The following is a 25,881-nucleotide window of genomic DNA, read 5'->3' as shown; positions in this document are numbered from 1 at the left end:
AGGAATCGAACGCAGGCCTACCGCTTGGTATGCTGCTATCCTAACCATTATGCCACCAACACAACACACTACAATGCTACATGCTGAAGGCAGCCTAGCATGTACCATTGTGATATATCCAAGAGAAAAATTATCTCTCTCTCTCTCTAGGACTTGATGCCATTGAACAGAATTTTCAGCTTAAAACCATCAACGGATACCGGCAGAATTTCACAGGCAATTTTGGAATTCCGCCAGATTGAAAAAGCAATTCCGTTCCGACCAAACGGAATGGAATGACCAATTTCCACCCAAAATTGCGGAAAATACAATCCCGCGGAAAGTGGTGACCATCCCTGAGAGAGAGAGAGAGAGAGAGAGAGAGAGATAAATCTACATGGCTATCTGGGGTTCTCTTCGGACAACTGTTGAACACAAAAGGCCAGGCCATGTCTGGGTGGGCTTTAACCACCAACCTTGCAGTTAACAGCCAAACACGCTAACCAGTTGTGCCACAGACACTGTATACCGCAAAGACTGTGCACGCAGTTGCTGTTGAATGATTTTATGGGGATGTATGTGTGTCTTTTGGAGGAAGTAAGTAAGTCTGCTCCAAGAAGTTTCAGCATGTAGTGTTTGTGGTATAATGGTTAGGATAGCAGCCTACCGAGCACTAGACCTGGGTTCAGTTTCCAGCCAATGTATGTAAGCTGGCTTTTGAAATCCTACGATTCCCTAAGCAAGCTCATTTTTCTCTTGGATATATCACAATGGTACATGCTAGGCTGGCTTCAGCATGTAGCATTGTAGTGTGTTGTGTTGGTGGTATAATGGTTAGGATAGCAGCCTACAAAGTGGTAGACCTGGGTTCTATTCCCAGCCAATGTGAGTTGATTTTTATCATGCTACAAATCCTTAAGCAAGCTCATTTTTCTCTTGCATATATCATAATGGTACATGCTAGGCTGGCTTCAGCATGTAGCATTGTAGTGTGTTGTGTTGGTGGTATAATGGTTAGGATAGCAGCCTACAGAGCGGTAGGCCTGGGTTCTATTCCTGGCCAATGTATGTGAGTTGGCTTTTGACATCCTACAAATCCCTAAGCAAGCTCATTTTTCTCTTGGCTGTATCATAATGGAACATGCTAGGCTGGCTCCTGCATGTAGTGGTGGTGGTGGTATAGTGGTGAAGAGAGCTACCTACCAAGCACTAGACCTGGGTTCAATTCCCGGCCAATGTATGTAAGCTGGCTTTTGAAATCCTACAATTCCCTGGAAGACAAGACAGGGAGGATTATACTTCATGATGTCATAAAGCAGTGTAGGCCTGCAATTGAACATTCAATGAGATTTCTGACCTTAAAGTGAACCTAAAGCCACAAAAAAAAAATGAGATTAACTCACCTGGGGCTCCCCTCAGCCCCCTGCAGCTGATTGGTGCCCTCGCAGCTCCGCTCCGATGGTCCAGGACCCACCAGCGAACACTTCTGGTTTGGCCATCACCGGCCGACAGGCATGGGAACGCGAGTGATTGTTCGCGTTCCTAGCCTGTATATCACCCCCTATGCTGCTATTGCGGCCAGGAGTCCACAATAGCAGCATAGGGGGCGATATACAGGCTGGGAACGCGAACAATCACTCGCGTTCCCATGCCTGTCGGCCGGTGACGGCCAAACCGGAAGTGTTCGCCGGCAGGTCCTGGAGCATCAGAGCGGGGCTGCGAGGGCACCGATCGGCTGCTGGGGGCTGAGGGAAGCCCCAGGTGAGTTCATCTCGTTTTTTTTTTTGTGGCTTTAGGTTCACTTTAAAACACTGCTTTGTGTCAAATTCAGATTTTTTTTCCGGGACTATTGATGCTGATTGCACTTAACCATGTCTCCCTCCAGGTATTATACAATCTGAATTGTTAGTGCACCAATGGTATGTTATGAGTGTGAATCTCTGGGACTGTGATGGTCCCAAACGCCTGTGCGTCATCTGGATGTGTACCCATACTATTTAATCGTGTTTTTATATGGATTAAGCTATAAATAAGGAATTTTGATGGTGCGGATCTTGAGATATTTCCCTCCAGGTGTTAGACCCCTTGAAACATCATTTTCATCACTTTTGTGGCCAGCATAATTTTTTCTAATTTTCCAAGTTCGCCTCTCCATTGAAGTCTATTGCGGTTCGCGAAAGTTCGCGCGAACCGAACTTTCACAGTAGGTTCGCGAACCGGGTTTGCGAACCTAAAATCGGAGGTTCAGGCCATCTCTCTATACAAATACAGCATAATAATAAGGTAGGACATTAGACTATGACTATGGCAGGATTAGAGTGTGAGCTCCTCTGAGGACAGTCAGTGACATGACTATGTACTCTGTAATGTGCTGCAGAAGATGTCAGTGCTATATAAATACATAATAATAATATGGTAGGACATTAGACTATGACTATGGTAGGATTAGAGTGTGAGCTCCTCTGAGGACAGTCAGTGACATGACTATGTACTCTGTAATGTGCTGCAGGAGATGTCGGTGCTATATAAATACATAATAATAATATGGTAGGACATTAGACTATGACTATGGTAGGATTAGAGTGTGAGCTCCTCTGAGGACAGTCAGTGACATGACTATGTACTCTGTAATGTGCTGCAGGAGATGTCAGTGCTATATAAATACATAATAATAATATGGTAGGACATTAGACTATGACTATGGTAGGATTAGAGTGTGAGCTCCTCTGAGGACAGTCAGTGACATGACTATGTACTCTGTAATGTACTGCAGGAGATGTCAGTGCTATATAAATACATAATAATAATATGGTAGGACATTAGACTATGACTATGGTAGGATTAGAGTGTGAGCTCCTCTGAGGACAGTCAGTGACATGACTATGTACTCTGTAATGTGCTGCAGAAGATGTCAGTGCTATATAAATACATAATAATAATATGGTCGGACATTAGACTATGACTATGGTAGGATTAGAGTGTGAGCTCCTCTGAGGACAGTCAGTGACATGACTATGTACTCTGTAATGTGCTGCAGAAGATGTCAGTGCTATATAAATACATAATAATAATATGGTAGGACATTAGACTATGACTATGGTAGGATTAGAGTGTGAGCTCCTCTGAGGACAGTCAGTGACATGACTATGTACTCTGTACACTGCTGCAGAAGATGTCAGTGCTATATAAATACATAATAATAATATGGTAGGACATTAGACTATGACTATGGTAGGATTAGAGTGTGAGCTCCTCTGAGGACAGTCAGTGACATGACTATGTACTCTGTAATGTGCTGCAGAAGATGTCAGTGCTATATAAATACATAATAATAATATGGTCGGACATTAGACTATGACTATGGTAGGATTAGAGTGTGAGCTCCTCTGAGGACAGTCAGTGACATGACTATGTACTCTGTAATGTGCTGCAGAAGATGTCAGTGCTATATAAATACATAATAATAATATGGTAGGACATTAGGCTATGACTATGGTAGGATTAGATTGTGAGCTCCTCTGAGGACAGTCAGTGACATGACTATGTACTCTGTAATGTGCTGCAGAAGATGTCAGTGCTATATAAATACATAATAATAATATGGCAGGGCATTAGACTATGGTAGGATTAGATTGTGAGCTCCTCTGAGGACAGTCAGTGACATGACTATGTACTCTGTAATGTGCTGCAGAAGATGTCAGTGCTATATAAATACATAATAATAATATGGTAGGCCATTAGACTATGACTATGGTAGGATTAGACTGTGAGCTCCTCTGAGGGCAGTCAGAGACATGACTATGTACTCTGTAATGTGCTGCAGAAGATGTCAGTGCTATATAAATACATAATAATAATAATAATAATAATAATAATAATAATAATAATAATAATAATAATAATAATAATAATATGGTAGGACATTAGGCTATGACTATGGTAGGATTAGAGTGTGAGCTCCTCTGAGGACACTCAGTGACATGACTATGTACTCTGTAATGTGCTGCAGAAGATGTCAGTGCTATATAAATACATAATAATAATAAGGTAGGCAGGGGAGGACTGGGACTTTTTGGCCTGGGGGGAAAACACAAACTAGAGGCCCGTTTTCATGGCAGCCCCAGCCCAAATGACATAACACACGTGTCCCACGTGCTATATGCCGGTAGTCACGTGGGAAATACAGCACGGACACTCGAGGGACAGTGTGACAGGTAAAGTATAAATGCACTAGCACCAGGGGGTACATAATACATTTTGAGTTACAACGGTCGGGGTTTCTATCTCTTACACAAGTCCTGCAAGCAGCCCTTCTGGAGTCTAGGGACTGTCAAAAACTTTTCAACTTAGACAATATCCTATGTAGCTGTGCAAATGCAGTTAACAATGGTGAGAGACCAGACAGATTTTTTCCCCCGGACCCTGCAGGCAAGCTTCTGCTCTGTATCATGCTGTGTATATTTACTAGCTTGCCTGCCCTGCAATTGCTGTGTAATTGGGCGTTTATTTCTCTCATTCAGCCTAGTGTTTCACATTGCCTTATACAAAAACCTGAATTCACCAGGCACAGTGCCAGCCCTAAATCATTAAATGAGAGGCAGCCTGGGGGGAAATCTCCCCCCTTCCCCCCTGGCCAGTCCTCCCCTGAAGGTAGGACATTACACTATGACTATGGTAGGATTAGACTGTGAGCTCCTCTGAGGGCAGTCAGAGACATGACTATGTACTCTGTAATGTGCTGCAGAAGATGTCAGTGCTATATAAATACATAATAATAATATGGTAGGACATTACACTATGACTATGGTAGGATTAGAGTGTGAGCTCCTCTGAGGACAGTCAGTGACATGACTATGTACAGTACTCTGTAATGTGCTGCAGGAGATGTCAGTGCTATATAAATACATAATAATAATATGGTAGAACATTAGACTATGACTATGGTAGGATTAGAGTGTGAGCTCCTCTGAGGACAGTCAGTGACATGACTATGTACTTCTGTAATGTGCTGCAGAAGATGTCAGTGCTATATAAATACATAATAATAATATGGTAGGACATTAGACTATGACTATGGTAGGATTAGAGTGTGAGCTCCTCTGAGGACAGTCAGTGACATGACTATGTACTCTGTAAAGTGCTGCAGAAGATGTCAGTGCTATATAAATACATAATAATACTATGGTAGGACATTAGACTATGACTATGGTAGAATTAGAATGTGAGCTCCTCTGAGGACAGTCAGTAACATGACTATGTACTCTGTAATGTGCTGCAGAAGATGTCATTGCTATATAAATACACGACAATAGGAGGGGTGTCACCTGGGTAGCAGATCTGGACGGTTAGACACTTCATGCTCTGCACACGGCACTCTGTACAGTTGAAGGCAGTGATGGCGTCTTCTGCAACAGAGGAAGCAGCAAAAGCTGATCCAATCTTTCCACTTAGTAACAGTAATAATATTAATAATAATAATAACAATAATAGTGTGATATACACTGCTTTCTTAATTTCCCCTGGCTGCATGCTTGTTCCAGGTGTGACTCTGCTGGCTGCATGCTTGTTCCAGGGGTGACTCCGCTGGCTGCATGCTTGTTCCAGGGGTGACTCCGCTGGCTGCATGCTTGTTCCAGGGGTGACTACACTGGCTGCATGCTTGTTCCAGGTGTGACTCCGCTGGCTGCATGCTTGTTCCAGGGGTGACTCCACTGGCTGCATGCTTGTTCCAGGCGTGACTCCACTGGCTGCATGCTTGTCCCAGGTGTGACTCCGCTGGCTGCATGCTTGTTCCAAGTGTGACTCTGCTGGCTGCATGCTTGTTCCAGGTGTGACTCTGCTGGCTGCATGCTTTTTCCAGGTGTGACTCCGCTGGCGGCATGCTTGTTCCAGGTGTGACTCCGCTGGCTGCATGCTTTTTCCAGGTGTGACTCCGCTGGCTGCATGCTTGTTCCAGGTGTGACTCTGCTGGCTGCATGTTTGTTCCAGGAGTGGCTCTACTGGCTGCATGCTTGTTCCAGGGGTGACTCCGCTGGCTGCATGCTTGTTCCAGGTGCGACTCCGCTGGCTGCATGCTTGTTCCAGGTGTGACTCTGCTGGCTGCATGTTTGTTCCAGGAGTGGCTCTGCTGGCTGCATGCTTGTTCCAGGGGTGACTCCGCTGGCTGCATGCTTGTTCCAGGTGCGACTCCGCTGGCTGCATGCTTGTTCCAGGTGTGACTCCGCTGGCTGCATGCTTGTTCCAGGTGTGACTCTGCTGGCTGCATGTTTGTTCCAGGAGTGGCTCTACTGGCTGCATGCTTGTTCCAGGGGTGACTCCGCTGGCTGCATGCTTGTTCCAGGTGCGACTCCGCTGGCTGCATGCTTGTTCCAGGTGTGACTCTGCTGGCTGCATGTTTGTTCCAGGAGTGGCTCTGCTGGCTGCATGCTTGTTCCAGGGGTGACTCCGCTGGCTGCATGCTTGTTCCAGGTGCGACTCCGCTGGCTGCATGCTTGTTCCAGGTGTGACTCCGCTGGCTGCATGCTTGTTCCAGGTGTGACTCCGCTGGCTGCATGCTTGTTCCAGGGGTGACTCCACTGGCTGCATGCTTGTTCCAGGTATGACTCTACTGTCTGCATGTTTGTTCCAGGAGTGGCTCTGCTGGCTGCATGCTTGTTCCAGGTGTGACTCTGCTGGCTGCATGCTTGTTCCAGGTGTGAGTCTGCTGGCTGCATGCTTGTTCCAGGGGTGAGTCTGCTGGCTGCATGCTTGTTCCAGGGGTGACTCCGCTGGCTGCATGCTTGTTCCAGGTGTGACTCCACTGGCTGCATGCTTTTTCCAGGTGTGACTCTGCTGGCTGCATGCTTGTTCCAGGTATGACTCTACTGGCTGCATGCTTGTTCCAGGTATGACTCTACTGGCTGCATGTTTGTTCCAGGTGTGACTCTGCTGGCTGCATGCTTGTTCCAGGTGTGAGTCTGCTGGCTGCATGCTTGTTCCAGTTGTGACTCCGCTGGCTGCATGCTTGTTCCAGGTGTGACTCCGCTGGCTGTATGCTTGTTCCAGGGGTGACTCTGCTGCCTGCATGCTTGTTCCAGGGGTGACTCCGCTGGCTGCATGCTTGTTCCACGTGTGCTTCTGCAGGCTGCAGGCTTGTTCCAGGTGTGACTCTGCTGTCTGCATGCTTGTTCCAGGTGTGCCTCTGCAGACTGTGTGCTTGTTCCAGGTTCCAGGTGTGACTCTACTGGCTGCATGCTTGTTCCAGGTGTGACTCTGCTGGCTGCATGCTTGTTCCAGGTGTGACTCCGCTGACTGCATGCTTGTTCCAGGTGTGGCTCTGCTGGCTGCATGCTTGTTCCAGGTGTGACTCCACTGGCTGCATGCTTGTTCCAGGTGTGACTCCGCTGGCTGCATGCTTGTTACAGGTGTGACTCCGCTGGCCGCATGCTTGTTGCAGGGCTGTGACTCCGCTGGTTGCATGCTTGTTACAGGTGTGACTCCGCTGGCTGCATGCTTGTTCCAGGTATGACTCTGCTGGCTGCATGCTTGTTCCAGGAGTGGCTCCGCTGGCTGCATGCTTGTTTCAGGTATGACTCTGCTGGCTGCATGCTTGTTTCAGGTGTGGCTCCGCTGGATGCATGCTTGTTCCAGGTGTGGCTCTGCTGGCTGCATGCTTGTTCCAGGTGTGACTCCGCTGGCTGCCTGCTTGTTCCAGGTGTGGCTCTGCTGGCTGCCTGCTTGTTCCAGGTGTGCCTCTGCAGGCTGCATTACTTGTTCCAGGTTTGACTCTGCTGGCTGCATGCTTGTTCCAGGTGTGACTTTGCTGGCTGCATGCTTGTTCCAGGTGTGACTCTGCTGGATGCATGCTTGTTCCAGGTGTGACTCCACTGGCTGCATGCTTGTTCCAGGTGTGACTTCGCTGGCTGCATGCTTGTTCCAGGTGTGGCTCTGCTGGCTGCATGCTTGTTCCAGGTGTGACTCTGCTGGCTGCATCCTTGTTCCAGGTTTGACTCTGCTGGCTGCATGCTTGTTCCCGAGGTGACTCTGCTGATTGCATGCTTGTTCCAGGTGTGGCTCTGCTGGCTACATGCTTGTTCCAGGTGTGACTCTGCTGGCTGCATGCTTGTTCCAGTTGTGACTCTGCTGATTGCATGCTTGTTCCAGGTGTGGCTCTGCTGGCTACATGCTTGTTCCAGGTGTGACTCTGCTGGCTGCATGCTTGTTCCAGTTGTGACTCTGCTGGTTGCATGCTTGTTCCACGTGTGCCTCCGCTGGATGCATGCTTGTTCCAGGTGTGACTTCACTGGCTGCATGCTTGTCCCAGGTGTGACTCCGCTGGCTGCATGCTTGTTCCAGGTGTGACTCTGCTGGCTGCATGCTTGTTCCAGGTGTGACTCTGCTGGCTGCATGCTTGTTCCAGGTGGGCATCTGCAGGCTGCATGCTTGTTCCAGGTGTGACTCTGCTGGCTGCCTGCTTGTTCCAGGTGTGACCCTGCTGGCTGCATGCTTGTTCCAGGGGCGACTCTGCTGGCTGCCTGCTTGTTCCAGGTGTGACTCCGCTGGCTGAGTGCTTGTTCCAGGTGTGGCTCCGCTGGCTGCATGCTTGTTCCAGGTTTGACTCCGCTGGCTGCATGCTTGTTCCAGGGGTGACTGTGCAGACTGCATGCTTGTTCCAGGTGTGACTCCGCTGGCTGCATGCTTGTTCCAGGCATGACTCCGCTGGCTGCATGCTTGTTCCAGGTGTGACTCCACTGGTTGCATGCTTGTTCCAGGTGTGACTCCACTGGCTGCATGCTTGTTCCAGGTGTGACTCCGCTGGCTGCATGCTTGTTCCAGGTGTAACTCTGCTGGCTGCATGCTTGTTCCAGGTGTGACTCTGCTGGCTGCATGCTTGTTCCTGGTGTGACTCTGCTGGCTGCATGCTTGTTCCAAGTGTGACTCCACTGGCTGTATGCTTGTTCCAGGTGTGACTCCGCTGGATGCATGCTTGTTCCAGGTGTGACATCACTGGCTGCATGCTTGTTCCAGGTGTGACTCTGCAGGCTGAATGCTTGTTCCAGGTGCGACTCCGCTGGCTGCATGCTTGTTCCAGGTGTGACTCCACTGGCTGCATGCTTGTTCCAGGTGTGACTCCACTGGCTGCATGCTTGTTCCAGGTTTGACTCCGCTGGCTGCATGCTTGTTCCAGGTTTGACTCCGCTGGCTGCATGCTTGTTCCAGGGGTGACTGTGCAGGCTGCATGCTTGTTCCAGGTGTGGCTCCGCTGGCTGCATGCTTGTTCCAGGTATGACTCTGCTGGCTGCCTGCTTGTTCCAGGTGTGACTCCGCTGGCTGCGTGCTTGTTCCAGGTGTGACTCCACTGGCTGCATGCTTGTTCCAGGTGTGACTCTGCAGGCTGCATGCTTGTTCCAGGTGTGACTCCGCTGGCTGCCTGCTTGTTCCAGGTGTGACTCTGCAGGCTGCATGCTTGTTCCAGGTGTGACTCTGCTGGCTGCATGCTTGTTCCAGGCGTGACTCCACTGGCTGCATGCTTGTTCCAGGTGTGACTCCGCTGGCTGCATGCTTGTTCCAGGTGTGACTCCGCTGGCTGCATGCTTGTTCCAGGTGTAACTCTGCTGGCTGCATGCTTGTTCCAGGTGTGACTCTGCTGGCTGCATGCTTGTTCCTGGTGTGACTCTGCTGGCTGCATGCTTGTTCCAAGTGTGACTCCACTGGCTGTATGCTTGTTCCAGGTGTGACTCCGCTGGATGCATGCTTGTTCCAGGTGTGACTTCACTGGCTGCATGCTTGTTCCAGGTGTGACTCCACTGGCTGCATGCTTGTTCCAGGTTTGACTCCGCTGGCTGCATGCTTGTTCCAGGTTTGACTCCGCTGGCTGCATGCTTGTTCCAGGGGTGACTGTGCAGGCTGCATGCTTGTTCCAGGTGTGGCTCCGCTGGCTGCATGCTTGTTCCAGGTGTGACTCCGCTGGCTGCATGCTTGTTCCAGGTTTGGCTCTGCTGGCTGCATGCTTGTTCCAGGTGTGACTCTGCTGGCTGCATGCTTGTTCCAGGTGTGACTCCGCTGGCTGCATGCTTGTTCCAGGTTTGACTCCGCTGGCTGCATGCTTGTTCCAGGGGTGACTGTGCAGGCTGCATGCTTGTTCCAGGTGTGGCTCCGCTGGCTGCATGCTTGTTCCAGGTATGACTCTGCTGGCTGCCTGCTTGTTCCAGGTGTGACTCCGCTGGCTGCGTGCTTGTTCCAGGTGTGACTCCACTGGCTGCATGCTTGTTCCAGGTGTGACTCTGCAGGCTGCATGCTTGTTCCAGGTGTGACTCCGCTGGCTGCCTGCTTGTTCCAGGTGTGACTCTGCAGGCTGCATGCTTGTTCCAGGTGTGACTCTGCTGGCTGCATGCTTGTTCCAGGCGTGACTCCACTGGCTGCATGCTTGTTCCAGGTGTGACTCCGCTGGCTGCATGCTTGTTCCAGGTGTGACTCCGCTGGCTGCATGCTTGTTCCAGGTGTAACTCTGCTGGCTGCATGCTTGTTCCAGGTGCGACTCCGCTGGCTGCATGCTTGTTCCAGGTGTGACTCCGCTGGCTGCATGCTTGTTCCAGGTGTGACTCCGCTGGCTGCATGCTTGTTCCAGGGGTGACTCCACTGGCTGCATGCTTGTTCCAGGTATGACTCTACTGTCTGCATGTTTGTTCCAGGAGTGGCTCTGCTGGCTGCATGCTTGTTCCAGGTGTGACTCTGCTGGCTGCATGCTTGTTCCAGGTGTGAGTCTGCTGGCTGCATGCTTGTTCCAGGGGTGAGTCTGCTGGCTGCATGCTTGTTCCAGGGGTGACTCCGCTGGCTGCATGCTTGTTCCAGGTGTGACTCCACTGGCTGCATGCTTTTTCCAGGTGTGACTCTGCTGGCTGCATGCTTGTTCCAGGTATGACTCTACTGGCTGCATGCTTGTTCCAGGTATGACTCTACTGGCTGCATGTTTGTTCCAGGTGTGACTCTGCTGGCTGCATGCTTGTTCCAGGTGTGAGTCTGCTGGCTGCATGCTTGTTCCAGTTGTGACTCCGCTGGCTGCATGCTTGTTCCAGGTGTGACTCCGCTGGCTGTATGCTTGTTCCAGGGGTGACTCCGCTGGCTGCATGCTTGTTCCAGGGGTGACTACACTGGCTGCATGCTTGTTCCAGGTGTGACTCCGCTGGCTGCATGCTTGTTCCAGGGGTGACTCCACTGGCTGCATGCTTGTTCCAGGCGTGACTCCACTGGCTGCATGCTTGTCCCAGGTGTGACTCCGCTGGCTGCATGCTTGTTCCAGGTGTGACTCTGCTGGCTGCATGCTTGTTCCAGGTGTGACTCTGCTGGCTGCATGCTTTTTCCAGGTGTGACTCCGCTGGCGGCATGCTTGTTCCAGGTGTGACTCTGCTGGCTGCATGCTTTTTCCAGGTGTGACTCCGCTGGCTGCATGCTTGTTCCAGGTGTGACTCTGCTGGCTGCATGTTTGTTCCAGGAGTGGCTCTACTGGCTGCATGCTTGTTCCAGGTGTGACTCTGCTGGCTGCATGCTTGTTCCAGGGGTGACTCCGCTGGCTGCATGCTTGTTCCAGGTGCGACTCCGCTGGCTGCATGCTTGTTCCAGGTGTGACTCCGCTGGCTGCATGCTTGTTCCAGGTGTGACTCCGCTGGCTGCATGCTTGTTCCAGGGGTGACTCCACTGGCTGCATGCTTGTTCCAGGTATGACTCTACTGTCTGCATGTTTGTTCCAGGAGTGGCTCTGCTGGCTGCATGCTTGTTCCAGGTGTGACTCTGCTGGCCGCATACTTGTTCCAGGTGTGAGTCTGCTGGCTGCATGCTTGTTCCAGGGGTGAGTCTGCTGGCTGCATGCTTGTTCCAGGGGTGACTCCGCTGGCTGCATGCTTGTTCCAGGTGTGACTCCACTGGCTGCATGCTTTTTCCAGGTGTGACTCTGCTGGCTGCATGCTTGTTCCAGGTATGACTCTACTGGCTGCATGCTTGTTCCAGGTATGACTCTACTGGCTGCATGTTTGTTCCAGGTGTGACTCTGCTGGCTGCATGCTTGTTCCAGGTGTGAGTCTGCTGGCTGCATGCTTGTTCCAGTTGTGACTCCGCTGGCTGCATGCTTGTTCCAGGTGTGACTCCGCTGGCTGTATGCTTGTTCCAGGGGTGACTCTGCTGCCTGCATGCTTGTTCCAGGGGTGACTCCGCTGGCTGCATGCTTGTTCCACGTGTGCTTCTGCAGGCTGCAGGCTTGTTCCAGGTGTGACTCTGCTGTCTGCATGCTTGTTCCAGGTGTGCCTCTGCAGACTGTGTGCTTGTTCCAGGTTCCAGGTGTGACTCTACTGGCTGCATGCTTGTTCCAGGTGTGACTCTGCTGGCTGCATGCTTGTTCCAGGTGTGACTCCGCTGACTGCATGCTTGTTCCAGGTGTGGCTCTGCTGGCTGCATGCTTGTTCCAGGTGTGACTCCACTGGCTGCATGCTTGTTCCAGGTGTGACTCCGCTGGCTGCATGCTTGTTACAGGTGTGACTCCGCTGGCCGCATGCTTGTTGCAGGGCTGTGACTCCGCTGGTTGCATGCTTGTTACAGGTGTGACTCCGCTGGCTGCATGCTTGTTCCAGGTATGACTCTGCTGGCTGCATGCTTGTTCCAGGAGTGGCTCCGCTGGCTGCATGCTTGTTTCAGGTATGACTCTGCTGGCTGCATGCTTGTTTCAGGTGTGGCTCCGCTGGATGCATGCTTGTTCCAGGTGTGGCTCTGCTGGCTGCATGCTTGTTCCAGGTGTGACTCCGCTGGCTGCCTGCTTGTTCCAGGTGTGGCTCTGCTGGCTGCCTGCTTGTTCCAGGTGTGCCTCTGCAGGCTGCATTACTTGTTCCAGGTTTGACTCTGCTGGCTGCATGCTTGTTCCAGGTGTGACTTTGCTGGCTGCATGCTTGTTCCAGGTGTGACTCTGCTGGATGCATGCTTGTTCCAGGTGTGACTCCACTGGCTGCATGCTTGTTCCAGGTGTGACTTCGCTGGCTGCATGCTTGTTCCAGGTGTGGCTCTGCTGGCTGCATGCTTGTTCCAGGTGTGACTCTGCTGGCTGCATCCTTGTTCCAGGTTTGACTCTGCTGGCTGCATGCTTGTTCCCGAGGTGACTCTGCTGATTGCATGCTTGTTCCAGGTGTGGCTCTGCTGGCTACATGCTTGTTCCAGGTGTGACTCTGCTGGCTGCATGCTTGTTCCAGTTGTGACTCTGCTGATTGCATGCTTGTTCCAGGTGTGGCTCTGCTGGCTACATGCTTGTTCCAGGTGTGACTCTGCTGGCTGCATGCTTGTTCCAGTTGTGACTCTGCTGGTTGCATGCTTGTTCCACGTGTGCCTCCGCTGGATGCATGCTTGTTCCAGGTGTGACTTCACTGGCTGCATGCTTGTCCCAGGTGTGACTCCGCTGGCTGCATGCTTGTTCCAGGTGTGACTCTGCTGGCTGCATGCTTGTTCCAGGTGTGACTCTGCTGGCTGCATGCTTGTTCCAGGTGGGCATCTGCAGGCTGCATGCTTGTTCCAGGTGTGACTCTGCTGGCTGCCTGCTTGTTCCAGGTGTGACCCTGCTGGCTGCATGCTTGTTCCAGGGGCGACTCTGCTGGCTGCCTGCTTGTTCCAGGTGTGACTCCGCTGGCTGAGTGCTTGTTCCAGGTGTGGCTCCGCTGGCTGCATGCTTGTTCCAGGTTTGACTCCGCTGGCTGCATGCTTGTTCCAGGGGTGACTGTGCAGACTGCATGCTTGTTCCAGGTGTGACTCCGCTGGCTGCATGCTTGTTCCAGGCATGACTCCGCTGGCTGCATGCTTGTTCCAGGTGTGACTCCACTGGTTGCATGCTTGATCCAGGTGTGACTCCACTGGCTGCATGCTTGTTCCAGGTGTGACTCCGCTGGCTGCATGCTTGTTCCAGGTGTAACTCTGCTGGCTGCATGCTTGTTCCAGGTGTGACTCTGCTGGCTGCATGCTTGTTCCTGGTGTGACTCTGCTGGCTGCATGCTTGTTCCAAGTGTGACTCCACTGGCTGTATGCTTGTTCCAGGTGTGACTCCGCTGGATGCATGCTTGTTCCAGGTGTGACTTCACTGGCTGCATGCTTGTTCCAGGTGTGACTCTGCAGGCTGAATGCTTGTTCCAGGTGCGACTCCGCTGGCTGCATGCTTGTTCCAGGTGTGACTCCACTGGCTGCATGCTTGTTCCAGGTGTGACTCCACTGGCTGCATGCTTGTTCCAGGTTTGACTCCGCTGGCTGCATGCTTGTTCCAGGTTTGACTCCGCTGGCTGCATGCTTGTTCCAGGGGTGACTGTGCAGGCTGCATGCTTGTTCCAGGTGTGGCTCCGCTGGCTGCATGCTTGTTCCAGGTATGACTCTGCTGGCTGCCTGCTTGTTCCAGGTGTGACTCCGCTGGCTGCGTGCTTGTTCCAGGTGTGACTCCACTGGCTGCATGCTTGTTCCAGGTGTGACTCTGCAGGCTGCATGCTTGTTCCAGGTGTGACTCCGCTGGCTGCCTGCTTGTTCCAGGTGTGACTCTGCAGGCTGCATGCTTGTTCCAGGTGTGACTCTGCTGGCTGCATGCTTGTTCCAGGCGTGACTCCACTGGCTGCATGCTTGTTCCAGGTGTGACTCCGCTGGCTGCATGCTTGTTCCAGGTGTGACTCCGCTGGCTGCATGCTTGTTCCAGGTGTAACTCTGCTGGCTGCATGCTTGTTCCAGGTGTGACTCTGCTGGCTGCATGCTTGTTCCTGGTGTGACTCTGCTGGCTGCATGCTTGTTCCAAGTGTGACTCCACTGGCTGTATGCTTGTTCCAGGTGTGACTCCGCTGGATGCATGCTTGTTCCAGGTGTGACTTCACTGGCTGCATGCTTGTTCCAGGTGTGACTCCACTGGCTGCATGCTTGTTCCAGGTTTGACTCCGCTGGCTGCATGCTTGTTCCAGGTTTGACTCCGCTGGCTGCATGCTTGTTCCAGGGGTGACTGTGCAGGCTGCATGCTTGTTCCAGGTGTGGCTCCGCTGGCTGCATGCTTGTTCCAGGTGTGACTCCGCTGGCTGCATGCTTGTTCCAGGTTTGGCTCTGCTGGCTGCATGCTTGTTCCAGGTGTGACTCTGCTGGCTGCATGCTTGTTCCAGGTGTGACTCCGCTGGCTGCATGCTTGTTCCAGGTTTGACTCCGCTGGCTGCATGCTTGTTCCAGGGGTGACTGTGCAGGCTGCATGCTTGTTCCAGGTGTGGCTCCGCTGGCTGCATGCTTGTTCCAGGTATGACTCTGCTGGCTGCCTGCTTGTTCCAGGTGTGACTCCGCTGGCTGCGTGCTTGTTCCAGGTGTGACTCCACTGGCTGCATGCTTGTTCCAGGTGTGACTCTGCAGGCTGCATGCTTGTTCCAGGTGTGACTCCGCTGGCTGCCTGCTTGTTCCAGGTGTGACTCTGCAGGCTGCATGCTTGTTCCAGGTGTGACTCTGCTGGTTGCATGCTTGTTCCAGGCGTGACTCCACTGGCTGCATGCTTGTTCCAGGTGTGACTCCGCTGGCTGCATGCTTGTTCCAGGTGTGACTCCGCTGGCTGCATGCTTGTTCCAGGTGTAACTCTGCTGGCTGCATGCTTGTTCCAGGTGCGACTCCGCTGGCTGCATGCTTGTTCCAGGTGTGACTCCGCTGGCTGCATGCTTGTTCCAGGTGTGACTCCGCTGGCTGCATGCTTGTTCCAGGGGTGACTCCACTGGCTGCATGCTTGTTCCAGGTATGACTCTACTGTCTGCATGTTTGTTCCAGGAGTGGCTCTGCTGGCTGCATGCTTGTTCCAGGTGTGACTCTGCTGGCTGCATGCTTGTTCCAGGTGTGAGTCTGCTGGCTGCATGCTTGTTCCAGGGGTGAGTCTGCTGGCTGCATGCTTGTTCCAGGGGTGACTCCGCTGGCTGCATGCTTGTTCCAGGTGTGACTCCACTGGCTGCATGCTTTTTCCAGGTGTGACTCTGCTGGCTGCATGCTTGTTCCAGGTATGACTCTACTGGCTGCATGCTTGTTCCAGGTATGACTCTACTGGCTGCATGTTTGTTCCAGGTGTGACTCTGCTGGCTGCATGCTTGTTCCAGGTGTGAGTCTGCTGGCTGCATGCTTGTTCCAGTTGTGACTCCGCTGGCTGCATGCTTGTTCCAGGTGTGACTCCGCTGGCTGTATGCTTGTTCCAGGGGTGACTCTGCTGCCTGCATGCTTGTTCCAGGGGTGACTCCGCTGGCTGCATGCTTGTTCCACGTGTGCTTCTGCAGGCTGCATGCTTGTTCCAGGTGTGACTCTGCTGTCTGCATGCTTGTTCCAGGTGTGCCTCTGCAGACTGTGTGCTTGTTCCAGGTTCCAGGTGTGACTCTACTGGCTGCATGCTTGTTCCAGGTGTGACTCTGCTGGCTGCATGCTTGTTCCAGGTGTGACTCCGCTGACTGCATGCTTGTTCCAGGTGTGGCTCTGCTGGCTGCATGCTTGTTCCAGGTGTGACTCCACTGGCTGCATGCTTGTTCCAGGTGTGACTCCGCTGGCTGCATGCTTGTTACAGGTGTGACTCCGCTGGCCGCATGCTTGTTGCAGGGCTGTGACTCCGCTGGTTGCATGCTTGTTACAGGTGTGACTCCGCTGGCTGCATGCTTGTTCCAGGTATGACTCTGCTGGCTGCATGCTTGTTCCAGGAGTGGCTCCGCTGGCTGCATGCTTGTTTCAGGTATGACTCTGCTGGCTGCATGCTTGTTTCAGGTGTGGCTCCGCTGGATGCATGCTTGTTCCAGGTGTGGCTCTGCTGGCTGCATGCTTGTTCCAGGTGTGACTCCGCTGGCTGCCTGCTTGTTCCAGGTGTGGCTCTGCTGGCTGCCTGCTTGTTCCAGGTGTGCCTCTGCAGGCTGCATTACTTGTTCCAGGTTTGACTCTGCTGGCTGCATGCTTGTTCCAGGTGTGACTTTGCTGGCTGCATGCTTGTTCCAGGTGTGACTCTGCTGGATGCATGCTTGTTCCAGGTGTGACTCCACTGGCTGCATGCTTGTTCCAGGTGTGACTTCGCTGGCTGCATGCTTGTTCCAGGTGTGGCTCTGCTGGCTGCATGCTTGTTCCAGGTGTGACTCTGCTGGCTGCATCCTTGTTCCAGGTTTGACTCTGCTGGCTGCATGCTTGTTCCCGAGGTGACTCTGCTGATTGCATGCTTGTTCCAGGTGTGGCTCTGCTGGCTACATGCTTGTTCCAGGTGTGACTCTGCTGGCTGCATGCTTGTTCCAGTTGTGACTCTGCTGATTGCATGCTTGTTCCAGGTGTGGCTCTGCTGGCTACATGCTTGTTCCAGGTGTGACTCTGCTGGCTGCATGCTTGTTCCAGTTGTGACTCTGCTGGTTGCATGCTTGTTCCACGTGTGCCTCCGCTGGATGCATGCTTGTTCCAGGTGTGACTTCACTGGCTGCATGCTTGTCCCAGGTGTGACTCCGCTGGCTGCATGCTTGTTCCAGGTGTGACTCTGCTGGCTGCATGCTTGTTCCAGGTGTGACTCTGCTGGCTGCATGCTTGTTCCAGGTGGGCATCTGCAGGCTGCATGCTTGTTCCAGGTGTGACTCTGCTGGCTGCCTGCTTGTTCCAGGTGTGACCCTGCTGGCTGCATGCTTGTTCCAGGGGCGACTCTGCTGGCTGCCTGCTTGTTCCAGGTGTGACTCCGCTGGCTGAGTGCTTGTTCCAGGTGTGGCTCCGCTGGCTGCATGCTTGTTCCAGGTTTGACTCCGCTGGCTGCATGCTTGTTCCAGGGGTGACTGTGCAGACTGCATGCTTGTTCCAGGTGTGACTCCGCTGGCTGCATGCTTGTTCCAGGCATGACTCCGCTGGCTGCATGCTTGTTCCAGGTGTGACTCCACTGGTTGCATGCTTGTTCCAGGTGTGACTCCACTGGCTGCATGCTTGTTCCAGGTGTGACTCCGCTGGCTGCATGCTTGTTCCAGGTGTAACTCTGCTGGCTGCATGCTTGTTCCAGGTGTGACTCTGCTGGCTGCATGCTTGTTCCTGGTGTGACTCTGCTGGCTGCATGCTTGTTCCAAGTGTGACTCCACTGGCTGTATGCTTGTTCCAGGTGTGACTCCGCTGGATGCATGCTTGTTCCAGGTGTGACTTCACTGGCTGCATGCTTGTTCCAGGTGTGACTCTGCAGGCTGAATGCTTGTTCCAGGTGCGACTCCGCTGGCTGCATGCTTGTTCCAGGTGTGACTCCACTGGCTGCATGCTTGTTCCAGGTGTGACTCCACTGGCTGCATGCTTGTTCCAGGTTTGACTCCGCTGGCTGCATGCTTGTTCCAGGTGTGACTCCGCTGGCTGCATGCTTGTTCCAGGTGTGACTCCGCTGGCTGCATGCTTGTTCCAGGGGTGACTCCACTGGCTGCATGCTTGTTCCAGGTATGACTCTACTGTCTGCATGTTTGTTCCAGGAGTGGCTCTGCTGGCTGCATGCTTGTTCCAGGTGTGACTCTGCTGGCTGCATGCTTGTTCCAGGTGTGAGTCTGCTGGCTGCATGCTTGTTCCAGGGGTGAGTCTGCTGGCTGCATGCTTGTTCCAGGGGTGACTCCGCTGGCTGCATGCTTGTTCCAGGTGTGACTCCACTGGCTGCATGCTTTTTCCAGGTGTGACTCTGCTGGCTGCATGCTTGTTCCAGGTATGACTCTACTGGCTGCATGCTTGTTCCAGGTATGACTCTACTGGCTGCATGTTTGTTCCAGGTGTGACTCTGCTGGCTGCATGCTTGTTCCAGGTGTGAGTCCGCTGGCTGCATGCTTGTTCCAGTTGTGACTCCGCTGGCTGCATGCTTGTTCCAGGTGTGACTCCGCTGGCTGTATGCTTGTTCCAGGGGTGACTCTGCTGCCTGCATGCTTGTTCCAGGGGTGACTCCGCTGGCTGCATGCTTGTTCCACGTGTGCTTCTGCAGGCTGCAGGCTTGTTCCAGGTGTGACTCTGCTGTCTGCATGCTTGTTCCAGGTGTGCCTCTGCAGACTGTGTGCTTGTTCCAGGTTCCAGGTGTGACTCTACTGGCTGCATGCTTGTTCCAGGTGTGACTCTGCTGGCTGCATGCTTGTTCCAGGTGTGACTCCGCTGACTGCATGCTTGTTCCAGGTGTGGCTCTGCTGGCTGCATGCTTGTTCCAGGTGTGACTCCACTGGCTGCATGCTTGTTCCAGGTGTGACTCCGCTGGCTGCATGCTTGTTACAGGTGTGACTCCGCTGGCCGCATGCTTGTTGCAGGGCTGTGACTCCGCTGGTTGCATGCTTGTTACAGGTGTGACTCCGCTGGCTGCATGCTTGTTCCAGGTATGACTCTGCTGGCTGCATGCTTGTTCCAGGAGTGGCTCCGCTGGCTGCATGCTTGTTTCAGGTATGACTCTGCTGGCTGCATGCTTGTTTCAGGTGTGGCTCCGCTGGATGCATGCTTGTTCCAGGTGTGGCTCTGCTGGCTGCATGCTTGTTCCAGGTGTGACTCCGCTGGCTGCCTGCTTGTTCCAGGTGTGGCTCTGCTGGCTGCCTGCTTGTTCCAGGTGTGCCTCTGCAGGCTGCATTACTTGTTCCAGGTTTGACTCTGCTGGCTGCATGCTTGTTCCAGGTGTGACTTTGCTGGCTGCATGCTTGTTCCAGGTGTGACTCTGCTGGATGCATGCTTGTTCCAGGTGTGACTCCACTGGCTGCATGCTTGTTCCAGGTGTGACTTCGCTGGCTGCATGCTTGTTCCAGGTGTGGCTCTGCTGGCTGCATGCTTGTTCCAGGTGTGACTCTGCTGGCTGCATCCTTGTTCCAGGTTTGACTCTGCTGGCTGCATGCTTGTTCGCGAGGTGACTCTGCTGATTGCATGCTTGTTCCAGGTGTGGCTCTGCTGGCTACATGCTTGTTCCAGGTGTGACTCTGCTGGCTGCATGCTTGTTCCAGTTGTGACTCTGCTGATTGCATGCTTGTTCCAGGTGTGGCTCTGCTGGCTACATGCTTGTTCCAGGTGTGACTCTGCTGGCTGCATGCTTGTTCCAGTTGTGACTCTGCTGGTTGCATGCTTGTTCCACGTGTGCCTCCGCTGGATGCATGCTTGTTCCAGGTGTGACTTCACTGGCTGCATGCTTGTCCCAGGTGTGACTCCGCTGGCTGCATGCTTGTTCCAGGTGTGACTCTGCTGGCTGCATGCTTGTTCCAGGTGTGACTCTGCTGGCTGCATGCTTGTTCCAGGTGGGCATCTGCAGGCTGCATGCTTGTTCCAGGTGTGACTCTGCTGGCTGCCTGCTTGTTCCAGGTGTGACCCTGCTGGCTGCATGCTTGTTCCAGGGGCGACTCTGCTGGCTGCCTGCTTGTTCCAGGTGTGACTCCGCTGGCTGAGTGCTTGTTCCAGGAGTGGCTCCGCTGGCTGCATGCTTGTTCCAGGTTTGACTCCGCTGGCTGCATGCTTGTTCCAGGGGTGACTGTGCAGACTGCATGCTTGTTCCAGGTGTGACTCCGCTGGCTGCATGCTTGTTCCAGGCATGACTCCGCTGGCTGCATGCTTGTTCCAGGTGTGACTCCACTGGTTGCATGCTTGTTCCAGGTGTGACTCCACTGGCTGCATGCTTGTTCCAGGTGTGACTCCGCTGGCTGCATGCTTGTTCCAGGTGTAACTCTGCTGGCTGCATGCTTGTTCCAGGTGTGACTCTGCTGGCTGCATGCTTGTTCCTGGTGTGACTCTGCTGGCTGCATGCTTGTTCCAAGTGTGACTCCACTGGCTGTATGCTTGTTCCAGGTGTGACTCCGCTGGATGCATGCTTGTTCCAGGTGTGACTTCACTGGCTGCATGCTTGTTCCAGGTGTGACTCTGCAGGCTGAATGCTTGTTCCAGGTGCGACTCCGCTGGCTGCATGCTTGTTCCAGGTGTGACTCCACTGGCTGCATGCTTGTTCCAGGTGTGACTCCACTGGCTGCATGCTTGTTCCAGGTTTGACTCCGCTGGCTGCATGCTTGTTCCAGGGGTGACTGTGCAGGCTGCATGCTTGTTCCAGGTGTGGCTCCGCTGGCTGCATGCTTGTTCCAGGTATGACTCTGCTGGCTGCCTGCTTGTTCCAGGTGTGACTCCGCTGGCTGCGTGCTTGTTCCAGGTGTGACTCCACTGGCTGCATGCTTGTTCCAGGTGTGACTCTGCAGGCTGCATGCTTGTTCCAGGTGTGACTCCGCTGGCTGCCTGCTTGTTCCAGGTGTGACTCTGCAGGCTGCATGCTTGTTCCAGGTGTGACTCTGCTGGCTGCATGCTTGTTCCAGGCGTGACTCCACTGGCTGCATGCTTGTTCCAGGTGTGACTCCGCTGGCTGCATGCTTGTTCCAGGTGTGACTCCGCTGGCTGCATGCTTGTTCCAGGTGTAACTCTGCTGGCTGCATGCTTGTTCCAGGTGTGACTCTGCTGGCTGCATGCTTGTTCCTGGTGTGACTCTGCTGGCTGCATGCTTGTTCCAAGTGTGACTCCACTGGCTGTATGCTTGTTCCAGGTGTGACTCCGCTGGATGCATGCTTGTTCCAGGTGTGACTTCACTGGCTGCATGCTTGTTCCAGGTGTGACTCCACTGGCTGCATGCTTGTTCCAGGTTTGACTCCGCTGGCTGCATGCTTGTTCCAGGTTTGACTCCGCTGGCTGCATGCTTGTTCCAGGGGTGACTGTGCAGGCTGCATGCTTGTTCCAGGTGTGGCTCCGCTGGCTGCATGCTTGTTCCAGGTGTGACTCCGCTGGCTGCATGCTTGTTCCAGGTTTGGCTCTGCTGGCTGCATGCTTGTTCCAGGTGTGACTCTGCTGGCTGCATGCTTGTTCCAGGTGTGACTCCGCTGGCTGCATGCTTGTTCCAGGTTTGACTCCGCTGGCTGCATGCTTGTTCCAGGGGTGACTGTGCAGGCTGCATGCTTGTTCCAGGTGTGGCACCGCTGGCTGCATGCTTGTTCCAGGTATGACTCTGCTGGCTGCCTGCTTGTTCCAGGTGTGACTCCGCTGGCTGCGTGCTTGTTCCAGGTGTGACTCCACTGGCTGCATGCTTGTTCCAGGTGTGACTCTGCAGGCTGCATGCTTGTTCCAGGTGTGACTCCGCTGGCTGCCTGCTTGTTCCAGGTGTGACTCTGCAGGCTGCATGCTTGTTCCAGGTGTGACTCTGCTGGCTGCATGCTTGTTCCAGGCGTGACTCCACTGGCTGCATGCTTGTTCCAGGTGTGACTCCGCTGGCTGCATGCTTGTTCCAGGTGTGACTCCGCTGGCTGCATGCTTGTTCCAGGTGTAACTCTGCTGGCTGCATGCTTGTTCCAGGTGCGACTCCGCTGGCTGCATGCTTGTTCCAGGTGTGACTCCGCTGGCTGCATGCTTGTTCCAGGTGTGACTCCGCTGGCTGCATGCTTGTTCCAGGGGTGACTCCACTGGCTGCATGCTTGTTCCAGGTATGACTCTACTGTCTGCATGTTTGTTCCAGGAGTGGCTCTGCTGGCTGCATGCTTGTTCCAGGTGTGACTCTGCTGGCTGCATGCTTGTTCCAGGTGTGAGTCTGCTGGCTGCATGCTTGTTCCAGGGGTGAGTCTGCTGGCTGCATGCTTGTTCCAGGGGTGACTCCGCTGGCTGCATGCTTGTTCCAGGTGTGACTCCACTGGCTGCATGCTTTTTCCAGGTGTGACTCTGCTGGCTGCATGCTTGTTCCAGGTATGACTCTACTGGCTGCATGCTTGTTCCAGGTATGACTCTACTGGCTGCATGTTTGTTCCAGGTGTGACTCTGCTGGCTGCATGCTTGTTCCAGGTGTGAGTCTGCTGGCTGCATGCTTGTTCCAGTTGTGACTCCGCTGGCTGCATGCTTGTTCCAGGTGTGACTCCGCTGGCTGTATGCTTGTTCCAGGGGTGACTCTGCTGCCTGCATGCTTGTTCCAGGGGTGACTCCGCTGGCTGCATGCTTGTTCCACGTGTGCTTCTGCAGGCTGCATGCTTGTTCCAGGTGTGACTCTGCTGTCTGCATGCTTGTTCCAGGTGTGCCTCTGCAGACTGTGTGCTTGTTCCAGGTTCCAGGTGTGACTCTACTGGCTGCATGCTTGTTCCAGGTGTGACTCTGCTGGCTGCATGCTTGTTCCAGGTGTGACTCCGCTGACTGCATGCTTGTTCCAGGTGTGGCTCTGCTGGCTGCATGCTTGTTCCAGGTGTGACTCCACTGGCTGCATGCTTGTTCCAGGTGTGACTCCGCTGGCTGCATGCTTGTTACAGGTGTGACTCCGCTGGCCGCATGCTTGTTGCAGGGCTGTGACTCCGCTGGTTGCATGCTTGTTACAGGTGTGACTCCGCTGGCTGCATGCTTGTTCCAGGTATGACTCTGCTGGCTGCATGCTTGTTCCAGGAGTGGCTCCGCTGGCTGCATGCTTGTTTCAGGTATGACTCTGCTGGCTGCATGCTTGTTTCAGGTGTGGCTCTGCTGGCTGCATGCTTGTTCCAGGTGTGACTCCGCTGGCTGCCTGCTTGTTCCAGGTGTGGCTCTGCTGGCTGCCTGCTTGTTCCAGGTGTGCCTCTGCAGGCTGCATTACTTGTTCCAGGTTTGACTCTGCTGGCTGCATGCTTGTTCCAGGTGTGACTTTGCTGGCTGCATGCTTGTTCCAGGTGTGACTCTGCTGGATGCATGCTTGTTCCAGGTGTGACTCCACTGGCTGCATGCTTGTTCCAGGTGTGACTTCGCTGGCTGCATGCTTGTTCCAGGTGTGGCTCTGCTGGCTGCATGCTTGTTCCAGGTGTGACTCTGCTGGCTGCATCCTTGTTCCAGGTTTGACTCTGCTGGCTGCATGCTTGTTCCCGAGGTGACTCTGCTGATTGCATGCTTGTTCCAGGTGTGGCTCTGCTGGCTACATGCTTGTTCCAGGTGTGACTCTGCTGGCTGCATGCTTGTTCCAGTTGTGACTCTGCTGATTGCATGCTTGTTCCAGGTGTGGCTCTGCTGGCTACATGCTTGTTCCAGGTGTGACTCTGCTGGCTGCATGCTTGTTCCAGTTGTGACTCTGCTGGTTGCATGCTTGTTCCACGTGTGCCTCCGCTGGATGCATGCTTGTTCCAGGTGTGACTTCACTGGCTGCATGCTTGTCCCAGGTGTGACTCCGCTGGCTGCATGCTTGTTCCAGGTGTGACTCTGCTGGCTGCATGCTTGTTCCAGGTGTGACTCTGCTGGCTGCATGCTTGTTCCAGGTGGGCATCTGCAGGCTGCATGCTTGTTCCAGGTGTGACTCTGCTGGCTGCCTGCTTGTTCCAGGTGTGACCCTGCTGGCTGCATGCTTGTTCCAGGGGCGACTCTGCTGGCTGCCTGCTTGTTCCAGGTGTGACTCCGCTGGCTGAGTGCTTGTTCCAGGTGTGGCTCCGCTGGCTGCATGCTTGTTCCAGGTTTGACTCCGCTGGCTGCATGCTTGTTCCAGGGGTGACTGTGCAGACTGCATGCTTGTTCCAGGTGTGACTCCGCTGGCTGCATGCTTGTTCCAGGCATGACTCCGCTGGCTGCATGCTTGTTCCAGGTGTGACTCCACTGGTTGCATGCTTGTTCCAGGTGTGACTCCACTGGCTGCATGCTTGTTCCAGGTGTGACTCCGCTGGCTGCATGCTTGTTCCAGGTGTAACTCTGCTGGCTGCATGCTTGTTCCAGGTGTGACTCTGCTGGCTGCATGCTTGTTCCTGGTGTGACTCTGCTGGCTGCATGCTTGTTCCAAGTGTGACTCCACTGGCTGTATGCTTGTTCCAGGTGTGACTCCGCTGGATGCATGCTTGTTCCAGGTGTGACTTCACTGGCTGCATGCTTGTTCCAGGTGTGACTCTGCAGGCTGAATGCTTGTTCCAGGTGCGACTCCGCTGGCTGCATGCTTGTTCCAGGTGTGACTCCACTGGCTGCATGCTTGTTCCAGGTGTGACTCCACTGGCTGCATGCTTGTTCCAGGTTTGACTCCGCTGGCTGCATGCTTGTTCCAGGTTTGACTCCGCTGGCTGCATGCTTGTTCCAGGGGTGACTGTGCAGGCTGCATGCTTGTTCCAGGTGTGGCTCCGCTGGCTGCATGCTTGTTCCAGGTATGACTCTGCTGGCTGCCTGCTTGTTCCAGGTGTGACTCCGCTGGCTGCGTGCTTGTTCCAGGTGTGACTCCACTGGCTGCATGCTTGTTCCAGGTGTGACTCTGCAGGCTGCATGCTTGTTCCAGGTGTGACTCCGCTGGCTGCCTGCTTGTTCCAGGTGTGACTCTGCAGGCTGCATGCTTGTTCCAGGTGTGACTCTGCTGGCTGCATGCTTGTTCCAGGCTTGACTCCACTGGCTGCATGCTTGTTCCAGGTGTGACTCCGCTGGCTGCATGCTTGTTCCAGGTGTGACTCCGCTGGCTGCATGCTTGTTCCAGGTGTAACTCTGCTGGCTGCATGCTTGTTCCAGGTGTGACTCTGCTGGCTGCATGCTTGTTCCTGGTGTGACTCTGCTGGCTGCATGCTTGTTCCAAGTGTGACTCCGCTGGCTGTATGCTTGTTCCAGGTGTGACTCCGCTGGATGCATGCTTGTTCCAGGTGTGACTTCACTGGCTGCATGCTTGTTCCAGGTGTGACTCCACTGGCTGCATGCTTGTTCCAGGTTTGACTCTGCTGGCTGCATGCTTGTTCCAGGTTTGACTCCGCTGGCTGCATGCTTGTTCCAGGGGTGACTGTGCAGGCTGCATGCTTGTTCCAGGTGTGGCTCCGCTGGCTGCATGCTTGTTCCAGGTGTGACTCCGCTGGCTGCATGCTTGTTCCAGGTTTGGCTCTGCTGGCTGCATGCTTGTTCCAGGTGTGACTCTGCTGGCTGCATGCTTGTTCCAGGTGTGACTCCGCTGGCTGCATGCTTGTTCCAGGTTTGACTCCGCTGGCTGCATGCTTGTTCCAGGGGTGACTGTGCAGGCTGCATGCT

General features: G+C 53.9%; 1 protein-coding gene across 3 annotated transcripts in view; it reads right to left on the bottom strand.

Moving 5' to 3' along the window:
- TMEM95 (transmembrane protein 95) overlaps positions 1-25,881 on the bottom strand; it is a 137,474-nt gene that overhangs the window by 39,181 nt on the left and 72,412 nt on the right. For all 3 annotated transcript variants that reach the window (XM_068271962.1, XM_068271960.1, XM_068271961.1), the window contains one exon: positions 5,304-5,384. In XM_068271962.1, the coding sequence (XP_068128063.1) occupies positions 5,304-5,384 (81 nt within the window). The remainder of the gene's footprint in view (positions 1-5,303; positions 5,385-25,881) is intronic.

Source organism: Hyperolius riggenbachi, chromosome 3 (assembly GCF_040937935.1).
Source record: "Hyperolius riggenbachi isolate aHypRig1 chromosome 3, aHypRig1.pri, whole genome shotgun sequence".
Taxonomy (NCBI): Eukaryota; Metazoa; Chordata; class Amphibia; order Anura; family Hyperoliidae; genus Hyperolius; species Hyperolius riggenbachi.
This window is presented reverse-complemented; position numbering and strand designations above follow the sequence as displayed.